This window comes from Synchiropus splendidus, chromosome 13 (assembly GCF_027744825.2).
Source record: "Synchiropus splendidus isolate RoL2022-P1 chromosome 13, RoL_Sspl_1.0, whole genome shotgun sequence".
Lineage (NCBI taxonomy): Eukaryota > Metazoa > Chordata > Actinopteri > Syngnathiformes > Callionymidae > Synchiropus > Synchiropus splendidus.
The window spans coordinates 12,494,176-12,509,455 of NC_071346.1; the positions used below are offsets into that span (position 1 = coordinate 12,494,176).

The 15,280-nt window shown below is 42.1% G+C and overlaps 1 protein-coding gene across 1 annotated transcript in view; it reads right to left on the reverse strand.

The window, feature by feature from the left end:
• LOC128769328 (glypican-1-like) overlaps nt 1-8,025 on the reverse strand; it is a 75,562-nt gene extending 67,537 nt beyond the window's left edge. Inside the window, exon 1 of the mRNA XM_053882963.1 lies at nt 7,481-8,025. Within this exon, the coding sequence (XP_053738938.1) occupies nt 7,481-7,640 (160 nt within the window). The 5' untranslated portion in view covers nt 7,641-8,025. The remainder of the gene's footprint in view (nt 1-7,480) is intronic.
• Between the last annotated feature and the right edge of the window lie 7,255 nt (nt 8,026-15,280).

The following is a 15,280-nucleotide window of genomic DNA, read 5'->3' on the forward strand; positions in this document are numbered from 1 at the left end:
AATGAAACGCATCTGCGGGACGCGCTAAATGTTTGTGCCTGTACCTGTATAATGCCCTACTTGTAGAGTCATCACACTAGTTTCCATGAAAAGAGCACGGTAATTTCGCAGAACGTGATCGGAATTCACTATTTTTTGTGTTGTTGTGAGCTTTGCCATCGCGGGTACCATATTTGTTTACCAGCGTAATCCCACGTTTACCCACAGCTCACGAGTCGCCACACTGGCAGCATGGAAGTGCTCTGTGATTGATGCAATGTTTGACTTCGGTGAGAGGAGGAAATGCAGATAGGATCCTAAAGTTTAAACAATTGTTTACTGACTCATAGCTTTTTTTCAAAGCAGTATTTTGGCGTCTCTTTTGGCACAAAGCTCGCTTCCCCAGGCTCCCCAGTGTCGTGCAGCGAATTCCAACGCTCCACAGCGCAGCTCGCTGCACGTGGCATAGCGCTTGCCGAATGCAAGCAAAATTGTTTAACCGGGATCAAAATTCATGTGGTTATATGTATTTATTTATCAAACGACAAGCCTTCATACACTGTTTATTTGGTTTGAATGAATGAATGTTTGAAAAAAATGGGTGAAAAGTTTAGAAAACAAATTATTATTATCTTGCATAAATATATAAAAGAAGATGAACAAAAATGTAGACCTTTAGCTAGTAGTAAGGGAAAGAATCATGATAGAAATATGTTTTTGTTTTTCAATTAATCAGGGTCAGCTGAGTAAAACAGCAGCTGTGTTACTGTGGCAACCGCGACTGAGTTCATCTCTGGTAACCTCTCTTATTTGACTCACATTTGTTTTATGAAAAGTTAGTTTTGTACAAATACATGTTTACAGCTTGTTTTTTACAAAGCAAGTCTGGAGGGGAATGGGCTGGGGGCAGGGTTATAGGCTGGGAGTGCATAACCTTTGCACTTTTATCTGACCCATTTAAGATACTCTCTCTGATGACATCACAACAAGTTGCCACATGAAGCCATCGGCAGCTAACAGTCTATTACAGTTGACTATTCTCACCGCTCTACTGTCCACACTTTCTTTCCATTGACTTGTTCTCACATCTTTTTTTTACTTCAGACTTCACAGCCACCAGATGGTTTTTGTGGTGTGAGGACAATAGAGTTAGACACTAAGCACTCCTGTCAATGACAACCAAAATAGCCAGCATTATTTTTTGGTGTTTTTCTCCTCCGCAAGTAGCTCTTTGGATCATGGCACACTTCCGTCTGATTGAAGTGCGTGAGATATTAACTCTCAAAAGCAAAATACTGCCTTTAAAGTCATGTCAAACCCACTTGAAATTCAGCAGAAGCAGAAACTACCTTCATCTTAGCTCAGTTTTCTTGGTCGAAGCAGCCCCAGAAAATATGGACATTTGTTCTATTCTACAAAAACACAACACGACACAAGACCACAATAACACAACCACAGACAGATGATGGGTACAGTGCAAGGCTGAAGAATGAGTTGGACGGCAGCAGATGTGATTCCTAGGAATGCGTCGGCCGGTTTCAGTGCGATACGGCATTTAAAGCACCTGCACTTGACGCTTTAGGGGCTTGTGAAAGTGAGACCGCTGGTTCCTGAGCAGCAGGCACCTAGCACAGCCACTGCTTCGCAACATCTGCCAATCCAAGCCTGACATTCTGAACGCAATGCAAGGTCAGTCGGAAACGACCAAATCTGTTTTGGAGTCGGGTGCAGTGTTAGTTATCCACCTGAATCGGAAAAGTTTGAAAATGTCCGGAGTGGAAACTTTCATAAATGCAGTAGTCTCTGTCTCGGGGTCCCACTACATGTGATTCTGATTCTGATGTCAATATTTCAGGGACATAGTTAAGTCTCTAGCGATTCACTGAAGTGCGACATCTCACATCAAATTAAATGTTGTCCTTTCGACAGTTCTATTTCTATTTGAATTGACATGAAAGTCAGTCCCTCAACGAGTGAAACATACCTGAAATGATGCTCAGGAAATATTGTTCTCAAAACTATGAAGCCCCAACTTTGATTCTCTGACTGCGGAGCGAGGTCCTAACCGACAACCTCATTATTCTAATGCAGGGATGTTAAAGTCAAGTATAGAAAAAAATTAAATGGAAATAGATGAATTGAAGAGTCAGTGGATAACTAGCACTTAACTTGGGCTTTAGTAATCGGGCTATAATTTCACCATACAGAATCGACTCTGACTCATAGCAAAGGATCTTATCTAATTTTTAAAAAAATATTTGGGGCCATAGAAGTGATGTGGCCGATCGGATTTGGCCCTCATGTCTTAAGTTAGACTTACAATATCTAGTGGAAGCTACATCATTTCATGTGGGTTTTTCTGCATCACAGACCTGTTCCAACTTAAAATCCATACAGGTTTATTCTTGGTGCCTTTTCCCGCTACTTAATAATATTTCAGTTCCTTGCCAGTGTTGGTGCATCTTTATTTAACCCCTGGCTGAACATCAATACCTTTAATCTTATCATTCCAGACAGACTTGATCACGGTTTATCAAAAACCAATGTTTTATCAGCAGCTGAGCTTTTAAGTATTTCAAAGCAGACACTATATCCATATGAACCCCGGCTACTGCCGTTCAAATATCCTCATAGTTCTCGCTGCTGGAGATAGAAGCTCATAAGCCCACATTTCCATACACAAGCCAGTTTTCTTTCAGTTCCTGGCAGGCCTGGTGAGCCGGGATCCCGCTGCGTTGTCAGGCGAACATTGGTTTGGGATGACACTTCAGAGCACTGAGCAAGTCTCCGTCGCCCTGGAGCAACCAGCAATCAGCAACAACACAAACGCAGCACAGAGGAGCCTGCGCCGAAATCTCTCTGCAGAAAAGCTGCATAAATTGCCCCGTGCATCTGAAGCTCGGCTCGGTGAAATCGCCTCGCTTTTTCAGAGACAATAAAAGAAAATGGCTGAGAGATGAAATATGTCCTCTGATGGAAGACATGTCATGAGGACTGTAATGATCGGGCGGCGAAGAGAGAGGGCAGCAGGGATGAGGAGACGGATGTGCCTCATAAAAAAATCCATCATTCATATTTAGGTAAACATCAAGGAAAAGGATTGACAAATTCAGTTTCCTCTGTCGGTTAAACCCATGAAACAACATCAATTGCTTATACAGTCTTGTTTACAGACCATTGCTTTTGATTCTACTGATATGGCTCCCATGGTCCAGCGGACAATGTTCTAATACAGAACAGCTCAGACTCAACGGCTATCTATCGCCTGCTTTTCTCCGCAGGGCAAATGAATGAGGTACTTTTGGCGCTGCTGTGCGAGGTGTATTGATGTGAAAACAATAGTCAGGGTCTCTTCTGAGCACCATTATATTGAGACCGGGATATAGGATTCAATGGGGTAGATGCTGACCTCATATTGAATCACTAACAAGACATTTTATGAAAAGGGTTGCAGCCATGGGATGAAACATTTTTTAAAATATTTTTTTGGCCCTGCACTTGAGTGGGTGCCACATAAAAAAAGTATTTAGCCTTAAAAATGATTCCCCCAGCACTATATTTACATCATAATAGCAGGCCTGCAAGAGCACTTTATTCTACCAAATACATCTTGTCAGCAGTACTTTCTGTTTGGCTGAGTCTGAAGTTAAAAAATATCTTTTTTAACTGGTATAATTAAAGGAATGATAATGGCGACTCATTCTTTGGGTCAATTCTTCCACTGCTAACCAGTACGTGGTTTAAAATGGAAAAGCATCATCATATGAGCTGCTGGACTGAGGTTCATTATTATAAATATCGCTGGGTTAACACTGGCAACAACTCAGTGGAATTTATTTGAACATATCAGCATTGAAATTACAAAAAAAAAGAAATAAAAAAACACGCCACAGTTCCGATTCGAGCTGATGAGAATCACATGGCTCTGGAAAAGGCAACCATGATGTGCAAGTAGTGACTAACTTGGTCCACTTGCTCATCTCTCACTTGACAAACACACGCTGTTAGACTCCCAGCTTTATTTAAACATGGAGTATATTAGTTTATGGCTCTAACTCTCCAACAGAAATGTCAACGCGAGGATATACTGTAAGATTAATGTGAGGCATTTGTTTCCAATTAATATTAAGTTGAATATATTGTGATATTGTTCATGACAGGAGGACTGACTGTAAATTCAAGCGAGTCAAAACTAAATGAAAAGCAAATAATAAAGCTTGACTAAGTCGCGTTTTCAGTCAAAGGAAATTGAAATTAATTCGACTGAGTAAATTACACCAATTTTGTTTCTAATGCAATGTCTGCGTTAGAAACAGTTCAGATAAAAATGCAGTATTTTTTTCTGAACTGTTCACGGTGTGGTATGTATATATATCAAACATACTATAATAAAAACAATAACATGGAAGCAGAAGCAGAATGAAACAGCAGCCTTGAATCAGGCAAGCAGCAGAAATAACACTGCACAAGTGTCCTTCCGTAAATGTCAGAGAACGTACACACACACAAAAAAAAAAAAAAAAAAACAGAAGACAGCACATGCTCGTCCTTTGTAAAGTTATATGAGCTGTTTCATGTGCCAGACTATTGGCTATTATTGCTCACAACCCGAGAGGCAGGAAGTGGGGAACTTTATTAAACGTACAAACCCAAACAACTTCCCTTTTTATGAAGAGCTTTATCTGCTTCACCTCTCGCATCCCTCACTTGTTCCTATCAGTTGTCATCAACTCACTATCTGCACGACAACCACCGACTCTGCGCTGACTGCAACCAGAGGAAGGGGGGTCAAAATGACAAGACAGATTTCTCTATTATACACATTATGGATACAGTATTTTCTTGGGGCTCAAGCTCATTTAAAATCTGTCAGGCTGCTTTGGAATGGAATTCAGAAGTTGAACTGCCTTGTAACCGCTTGATTCGGATTTCTGTGCTACAGTACTGCTCTTATACAATACATCATATCTGACTGTCACACACAAAAATCTGAATTTGCAATATAGATCCCTATTTACTTTCTTAAGTGGCACCACTTTCACTATATTTTGTTTATTGAGGGGCTTCTACAACTACTCAAAAGTTTGTATATATGCTACATTAATGGATTTGCTTCACCTGTAAGTGAGTTTCATTTGACTATTTGTTCAAACAGGTACGCAAACATTTATTTATTTTTAGCCGCTTATTCTTGGTGAACCAAGGGCTGAAGCCTTTATCCATCTATCCACAATTTATAGATCATTATGCCCACGTTTGTATCCACAAAAACACAGGGTGAACATCTCCTCATTTTTTTTATGTGTGGAGGTGATGCACAGGACCGAAGCTGGGCAGGAACTAGAATCATGACTCACTATGCCTCCATCCTCTTGTGTTCGAACTCATGACATCACGACCAATATTGGAGTCATGGTAAGCCGGGGGCACCAGGAAAGATCGCCTGTCCATCACGCACACAAAGACGGACAACCACTCAAGAGTATTTGGAGACTAACACAAAGAGGAACAACCACCCCACAAGTTGGTTCTGTCCAACCTCAAGAGTTCCCTCTTGCTTCACCATGTTGCTCTAACAAAGGTCATAACAGAAGTTTCAAGTCCATGACAACATATGTATTAATGTGATGCAACTGTTGCTGACTTTCTTGGTGAAATATTGTCTGTTTTAATGATAAAAAAAATGATTGTTTCCAAAAGTAAAATTACAGTCATCATACAAAATTTTGCAAAATGAAAGCACAACTGAGACGCTGTTGTCCCAGAGCATCCAAAACGCAATGCAACTAAACAAGCCCCATCGCGCATGACAAGAAAGAACAGATGAAACTCACTAGGGTTTTCAAAACAGTGCTTTGTCTCAGATCTTCTTTAAACACGGTCTCCCTGTGACGAACGCACAGAAGAATCCGAGCATCAACAGGGGTTGGTATCCCACTCATGTTGCGTGAGTTTGTTGAAAATGTAGGTTTGCGCAACACAAACAGTCCCGATGACACATTGTCAAAATTTATGGATGCACGTGCCAGACAGCGTTAAGCCCATTTTACTCCACTGAATTCTTGATATTTTTAGTCGCTAGACTATAAGCAGGCAGACAGACAACCAAAATATTGCAATGTCAATAATGTAATATTGTCGACACCAAGGTGACACATCAGTCTTTTTGCCTCTGAAGACAATTGAGGCTTATAAAGCTGAGACTCTCAGGTGAGCCTCATGGAAATTGTGTGACTCACACAGCTCTCTTGCTACAGCCACGCTGCATTCAAAAAATAGACCAGCTTCTACTTTAGGATCATAGTGAGCGTCCGACCTTTAGCTTAACACTGCAGCAGTGTGTGTGTGTGTGTAATCACTATGGACAAATGTCACTCGCATCACACAAGAATTCAGGATATTTGAGGGTCAGATGATGAAGAATAGAGTTCCGTGAGGAATGTTATCCGACTGACAAAACCCACATATGTCTCCTTGCGATTGATAGTGCTATACTCAGAACTGTTGACCAAAGGTGGCTTGGTAAAACCAAACAAATGAGGGTCGTGCATGTTCAGAACTTCAGCGACAACACCACACCCGTCGCAGTAAAGCATCCAGTTTCCAAACAAACCACAATTTGAACTTTAGACCTTCCTATTTTTGTGTCGCGGCACCACAAACCAGTCATTTCTTCAGACAATTTGTCCTGACATAATGATTCTCAAAACATACAATTCTGCGTTGTCCTCATCACATATTTCCAAGTCTCTAGTAATAAAGTCGAGTTAGATGTTGTTTACTGAGTTTTCTCAGCGGTCTTGTCAGTGCATGTAGCATAATGTACCTGTGGAATCTGGACCTGAGCTTCAGTGTGTGTGTGTGTGTGTTGCTCTAAATTCCAAGGAAGGCACACATGTAAGCACCTGAGCAGCAGAGGAAAATGGGGACTGGTGACTTGCCTGACATTAAACCAGCAGTAAGCAACAGCTTATATAGCACATGTGATCTTTCAGTGCATTTGAGGACCTCATAAAACACTGCAAATCCTCACCAGAGTATAAAACACTTGAAAGGCTCTGCAGCAATCGTTTAAAGTAGCAGGATTACTCAGAATACACATTTTTGATCAGGCATCAAACAGACAGCTCTTTTAATATACTTCCAAAGCTTCGTTTTATCTTGGCTCGCTCTTTAAATGTCTCATGAAGTCCGCGGATTTATCGCTGGTCTGAAAATGTTGTTTTTAAAGAGAGCAATGGTAATAAAAAATAACTTTTGCTTCTGCCAAGTCTTCAAACGTTGCTGGTTCTGATGAGTTGGGCTGGTGCAGGTGCTCGCTTATTTGTACACACGCTACAATAAACGCGGTTCCAATGACTCCAATGACTTTTTTTTTCCAAACACAAATCTCTTCATAATCCCTGTTATTTCTCTGAGTGGAGCAGCAGTGTTACGTGGAGCAGCGAACCGCAGCGTCCTGTCCAGTCAACAGTGTCTGTGAGAAACAAGGGGAACTTACCGGATATTTCCGACAGAGGGACGCCGTCTAACGGGAATCCTTTGCCGTTATAAAACTGCCGAATATCCGAACAACTCCTGGCTTTGCTTGTCCCTTTGTCCCCATAGCTGGGTGCCGTTAGACAGCACAGGGACAGAGCCGCTACGAGATAAGACTCCATCCTAGTTCCAGTCAAGTGCAAGCACGAGGAAACGGCGAAGCGATTTGAGACTTGGATCCAAGTCCCAGACCCGGACTACTGCGTGCTGCCGACGCGCCGCGGTCCAGTCTCTGAACTACTGCAGGACCGACGCTGACAGGGTACTTTATTCCCTCCGAATTGTTCGCTCTTTCTTGCCGCTCTCATACATGTATATCCCACAGTTAGGCGCACAGGTTCTTCCCAGGGAGGAAGGGAAATTGGATTAAAAATGTCTTAACAGGGATGGGGGGGGGAAAAATGACAGGCGTTAAAAGGTCCGGTTCTGTCGCTGCTCCAGTGGGATCTGAGGAAAGAGGTGCGCACTGATCCAGAGTCAGAACGATGCTCCCAGTGCTGCTGCCACTTTGAGAAAGGCGGGGGAGGGAGAGGGCACACACAAGAGGAGGACAGGGCTTGGTTACTTTTAAAGATGCAGTCAGTGCTTCAATGTGAATTTCACACGCGCGTATCTTGACAAAACGGTTTCTGTCAGCACAGTGGGTGTTGGTCATGGGTCAGAGAGAGCAGATGTAATGTGGGATTGTCTCACTCAAGAACACTGAAGTCATTGGGTTAAAGTTTCAGAAGATATTTGTGTTCATAATAATATAGATAATTCATCGTAAATGTAACTGTAAAGCACTGTCCTGTTCGGTTTATATTTTTGTCTGTCAATATTGAGTTTGTTGCTTGTAATATAATGGAATTAATGGGATTTTTTGTGGGAATAAACTGTGAATTTTCTAAATTTAGAGTTGACTTTTTATCAGAAACTGAGACTCAAATCCTGCTGCGTATTTTTTACATTCATCGTAATAGTAACAACAACAACAGTACCGGCCGCCTTGAGCCTCAAACTTCTCCATATCGATGCGTAGCTTCTGAACACTCCTCGCTGACAACACAGCCCAGATTGAATGCACTTTTGAATGACAGAGATGCGATTGATGGACAATGTGTCTTCGACAATACGTTTGGATCAGCGCCACAGACCAAGCTATTTCACCAGAACGAGGCGGAACTCTGTTTCAAATATAATCCGAGAGGTCAGTGTCCAACAATCGCATCCACAATGAAAAGATCTTGGGTCAAATCGCTGTGTAAACAAGCCCTTAGTGTTGGATGTTATGGAAGTGGGCATGTTGTTGGATGTTGATGCAGTCCAGGAAGAGTCTGTCGATGAAGGATTGCTTGAAGAAAGATTTTTTTATTGGATCTAAAGGGGGATTTTTGTATGGGGCGGGGCATTTTTGGGGTCGCGAGATGGGTAATATTGAACCCAAAATTCCTGTTTTTGTTCATCCATGAAGTAACTAAAACATCTCCTGTTCTCTTCACAAATGAATGTGTTGGAATATTAAATGTTTTGTCTTGACTTTTGTTTATATTCATGCTTCAATATGACACATTCCCAGTTAGCTCTCTTAAATTTCTATTAATTTCCATGGAAAGTTTCCCAAATTCCCAGAACTGTGCATGAAAATTTGCTGGGAACATCTTGGAATTTTACCCTATGTTTGTACAGGGCAAGGCAACCCAATGATCTTACTGACGCTGATCATAAGCATCATATTTGTTGTCAGCTTTTACATCTCTGTTTCAAACAGTAAAGGTGAATGACCGGACCTCCTTGTGATAAGCATGTAAACCTGCACTCATGTGGGAGTGTACTGTGGGGAAAACACAGCTATACTTGCCACAAAAATACTTTGCTTCAAGTCCATATGTGCCATGCCTCTTTTCATATTTCCCCAACGACATGAAGCGACAGTTAGATTCGAGAGTGAAGGTGTTTGAATCTACATTCCAGATGAGGGATCAATGCCAGCTCCAAACAGCAATAGAGCAAGTCCTTGCAGGTTTTCACCACTGCACAACAGCTGATTGTTGATTACATATTTTCTCCTTTTGTTCTGTTTTTTTTTTTGGCTGCCATCAGCGTGATGGTCGTCTGCCAGCCCATCACAAGGTGCCGGTGGTGGTTTTCCCCCTCACAAATCACACCGAAGGCTCTTGAAAACATTTTCACACATAAACAAAATAACACAATTTCCGACCGCCACATGCCGATTTGACAGAAAGCACGACATTTGGGAGTTTTTTTTTTTGTATTCCTTCTCATCTGAGTATTATTTATAGATCTAAATGTTCTATTTAGAACATCCACCAATTGTGTCGGCCGCCTGGCACTGCTGAGAAGGAATGCATCTGCACAGCTTGTTCCCAACCAGCCAGGTGTTACAGGTGAACCTGGGCGGGCCCTCCAACCTCACAGCAGCCTTTCACCCACACAGGCCATCATGAGAACACGGTGTATCTCGCTATATCGCTCTTTAAGATGCAGTGGAAAAACATGCTGCAGCTTGCTGTGGTGGTTTGCCTGTCACTCAGCGAGTCATTCGTTTTCTTTTGTTTGGCAGTTTAAACATCTCACGCGAACAAAAGGCATGATTATTTAACTTCAAATGAGTCATCCATGGCATTTCAAGTACCGGACGCTTGCGCTAGCTCGCTGACTCGCATCAAAAAGCAACATTTAATACACTTAATATCTGGATTCTGAGCGGACAGTGGTCTGTTGTGTTGTCAGGCATGGCCACAGCCACCATTGCTGCATGCTCATAAATACACACCAGACAGAAATGAGACACTGATGACCCATAGCGTCTGGGTTAAGAGGTTCATACACTGGAATGTATCAGCTTTCTCTGCCCTTAAGCCTTTCCCAGGATGCCTCTATTCAGAAATGCATCTAAAGCAGTTTAAAGATGTATTTTTTACTTCATTACATATTTACATCTTGTGAGCTGACTTGGAATATCACCCAAGAAACATGTTTCATAGATATCTTGATAGCTATGTCAGATAAAATATGAGAATTAAAAATAAATATTACACATTTTGGGCCACTGTTTGCTTCTTTTTTTAATGGCACACCACAAAATTATTTAATACACAAAAATACAAATTGTCGTTGATCATAGAAACCTCTATAGCCTCTAGTGAAGAGCATTTTTAATGGGTTTACATGTTGAATGAGCCTTGTCCTGTAAACACGAGAAGGTAAATAAAAGTAATAAAATGAACATTCAATTGTTAATTCTTCTTCTGAAGCAAGCAGGCAGTCACGTATTTTTTCAATGTCCAAGATCAGGTGGGATAATGACAAGAATTGTCCATTTTCACGTCTCTTTACATCAGTTTTGAGGAATTTAAGACAAAATAAAATACTGAGGCAGCAAGGCTCTATAGCAGCTTCAGACAACTCTTGTTGGTGACCTTTCAGTATGTCCCTCCCGATCTTTCCCACAAGCAATTCATGAACATCACACAGCGATAAAGGTTAGTGTGTATATAATATCTGTCTGTCCACATATGCTTCACGATGGACTGACTGAATGGTGGCGCCAACTTCTGACCTGAGTAGCTGGTACAGTTGTCAGACCATTTTGACCCTACAATTAGCTTGGACAGGAACATACACACTTCCCTGTCAGTAGCTACATGTGCTGTCTAGGACAGTGTTTTTCAACCTTTTTCAAGCCACGGCACCCTTGGTTCATTGAAAAAAAATCCCGAGGCTCACCACCAAAGGAACCTCGGCCAAAGAGCACTGGTGCTTCAAGTCCTATAGAAACCCCTATTCATTTGTGAAAAACTGCAGCTACTGACACTCGGTTCTTATTTTGCCAGGCTATTTGCAGAAACAAATTGCAGAAAATGTATTGATTTCAAATGTCTCCAGAAAGTGGTGGGCAACATGGCAAAATATCTCATGATTTATTTATGTATTTACTTACTTTAAATAACTGTTTCGATTTTATCACTTCTCTTTTGCATGACTTTATTGTACTTTTGAGTTTCCAGACAAATCCTTAACATTCTTTGCCTGAACTTGCTTCATAAAAACAATTCTTCTTTCTCTCTTCACAGTTTGGAGCACATTTATTTTGTTGTGCATTTACTTATTCACCAACATTTAAACCACAAAGCAAACTTTGACAGTCCTTGAGTATCAATAAAGTTTTGAAGTGAGATGACACAGACAAAGCTCTGCAGTGCAGACAGTCTTTGGTGTCGCGGGTCCAACAAGAATCACTCCCTCCAACGTTCTGTCTGGGAAGTGTGTGGTCAAGTTAGAGGCGCATCAGGTTTTAAAACAGCTTCTTCGCTGTGAGTGTGTGGAAAGAGGAACGCCGCGCACCACAGCAGCACTGCTTTGACTGACGGACAGATCAGCGCAACAACACACTGTAGCTCTTCATCATCATCATCATTTTCCCACGGTAAACCACGGACTGTCTCACACTTATAACACTGTTCTAGGAGCCCGTATGAACCCTTTGGTCAGGCCTAAATCGACATGACAGGACGCTTACAACTTTTCAAAGAGCTAAACATCGTAGCTTCTCTTGGTCCATCTGGGTGCAAAACCTGTGTCGACAACACATTTCCACACCAAGCAAGGAGAATATACTGTACAAGAAAACTATGCCCTTCCTCCCTTAAAATCCATCCATGTGAGTTCACTGACTCCTATTTGTTAAAATTGTGTTTTTCCAAACAATTTTTCACACCCAATACATGCAGCATTAAATTATTAAATTTAATTTAATAAAAATTATTATTGAAAAATGATATTAACATCCCCAAAGCTGTATGGGTGTGAAACTCAGTCATCCGTGGGGATGGAATTTTAAACTGCGTTGTTGAGATGGTATGCTACATCACAGCCTACCGCCCTCGCAGTGTGACCATGTTCATGGTGACTATATGCCCATTTATGTCTAACATTACCAAGGGATGTATCCGTATTTCTGCATGTTTCCACAAAGCTTACGGATACGGACCAAGGCAGTACCACCACAATCCAAGGGGGCAGTGTTGCTGTTGTTACCCAATACAAAGTACTAATGTGATACAAAGAAGGCATAACAATGACGGAAATTCTCTGTCCTCCAGTCGCAATGTATTTAACAGCCTCACCGCTCACCACCCACAACAACACTGCACCCTTTTCGTCTTTTGTGCAAGAGGTACGTTCTCAATACTTCTTCCACAGCCACCATGTTTGTTTTGGAGTTTGTTGTTGCCATCAACTTTTGACTGTGGGCTGCTCCCTCTGGTGGATATATTGATGAACAGCAATGCCAACAAAAAGAACGCATGGAAGTATGACATCAGTGACGGTAACGTTGTTTGAAATGGACGGTTACAATGTTGTACGTAAAGGGAGAATAAATTGGCATTTGGGTGCGTTCCAGTAGTGATCGGAACTCGGAATTTCCAAGTTACGTCCCGCATATCTCACTTGATGTTGGATTTCCAAGACGTAGAAGCTTTGAATCAGTGCAAAAAAACAATCACATTCTCCAGATTTGTGTCGCCTCTTCTTTAGGGCAGGTTTTCCAGTTGCAAATGGAGACGTTGCTTATGTCCGGACGACGCACGCATGCGAGCTGTTACCTACCTTGTATTCCGACTTAACTGAACACAGTGAACTCAACTGTGACGTAAATCCAAATTGCCATTTCTGAGGTAACTGGAACACTCCATTTCTGTCAAGTAGATTCTGGAGGAGCATAGAAAATGCCATGTATATAAGAGCTTATTACTATTCGGTCTAAAACAGAACAATCATAAAGATTATCTGTGACTTGCGAGTTTGAGAATACATGAAATGTACCTTCCCCACCGACACGAGACGGCACTTCATTCAAAATCCTTTTTAGTGTTTGGAAGCCTACGGAACAGCAAAGCTCTCTTCCGGGCCACATATAATGTCTGCGCGGGCCAACTTCAGCCCCAGGGCCTTGAGTTTGACTCGTAGCATTTTGCATCATTAAATGTCTCTGTTTCAGTGTGATTTCATCAGCACAGATGAGACAGTGAGGATGGAGCCAAAGTTTGTTGTTTACCATGTAAGTTTTTCATATTTTCCGCAGTACTTAGCTCATTAAATTCATCCCCGCTAACAAAAGACCTCAGCAGGTGACCTCAACAACAAACCGTGGCGGGTTACAATCAAGCTCGGCTGCTTAAAACACAACTGCGTTCGACTAAGTATCGCTATATATATTGACGCTGCGCTGCCACAATACGTGACCTTGGCTCTGACGGCACTGAGCAAAACATCTCCCAGTGGATTTGCATTCTGTTTAGCAAAAACAAACCAATTTCAATGTGGACAATTGAACCGGTGTGTGTTTTATCACTACCTGGATGAGACGCTGTCACTTTTTATTATGCAGTCGCACGCAGCAAATTTATGCGTAACTTAAAATAACAGTCCCTTGAAACGACAACAACAAAAAAAAAAAGATGTAGCAAAAGATGCCAGCCCATCATTTTATGCCTGGCAATTATTCTATTTACGTTGGCAGACATTGTTAGTGGATGCATTAGGAAATGCTTCCCTATAATTAGTCTGTTCCTCATGACTGGAAGAGTCTAAACTTAGACAGCAGCGTCTCGTGTATCACTGACAAATAGGTGCTTCCTTTTATTAGAGCTCTGGAATGAGTTGGCACGAATGAAGCCTTTGCTCAGCAATGTCAAGTTTGTCAGGCTCAGGCGGCGCGTAGATCCCGAGCTTACATTGATAGTTGTGTAAATGTGCCACACAGCAGACGGAAGGCTCTCTCCAGTGATGGTGTTAGCCACTGTTGCCTCACTTTCCTTGGTGCGGTGGGGGATCGCTGAGCTGAGATAAGCACATGTGGCCAGAGGTTAATAAGTCTGACTGGCCTGACGCCTTCTCTCGCGCAGTGTGTGTGTGTGTGTGTGTCGCAGGGGGTTTTATGTGTCTGTCCCACATGTGGCCATTGGTTACCGGGGCTCCTGCGGATCCTGACCGGGTCTTCACTGGAGATCATATAGTTAACGCTCAGCCATGTTTTCTTCAGGCTGCTTCCTATTGATGTTTTATGGCCTCTGACCATGAAAGGCTTCCTAATGAGGAGCAGGATGCCGGGGGAAGTTGGTGAGACCTAAATGCATGTAATCCAAAGTGTAATGGAAGCACGGAGAGAGGACGGCCCGGGACAAGGGGCCATTTAGTCACTGTAAGACAAGAGCACATGGTGTTAAGTAGAGGGCGTTTTAAGGTTTGATGAGCGCTTCCGTGGTAAAATAACAGCGCTCCAACCGTTGCTCATCGACCGCACATTTAGAATGCTAAGTCCGTGATGAGGAGAAATTTCTAACCCCATTAATGCCGCTCAGTTTACCACCGGGCTCAGTCGGCGTGGCCTGGAAGTGACTTATCCATTCGTCGTCAGTGGAAATTCAATGACCGTAATAAAATCAGCATAAGCAATGTTCTCAGTGGCGCTGCTCGGTTTGCTTTAATACCTTTATATATAAGAGGAAGAAGAGGTTGAGTGCGCTGCAAAGGCAAATAATACGTTTAAAAATACATTGTTCATCCCATGTTAAGTCCGAGTGAAATTGCTGAGTGGGTTGAAGTGATATTGTTATCAGAAAAATGCAATGTATGTTATCTAAAATAAAAGTTTTATTGTACCACTCCATAACGCATGTTTCTGTGAGCAGTCAGCAAATGACCTGAAGTGTAGAGCAGACAAGTCTTCTTTTATCTGCTCTATTTGGCAGTTCAA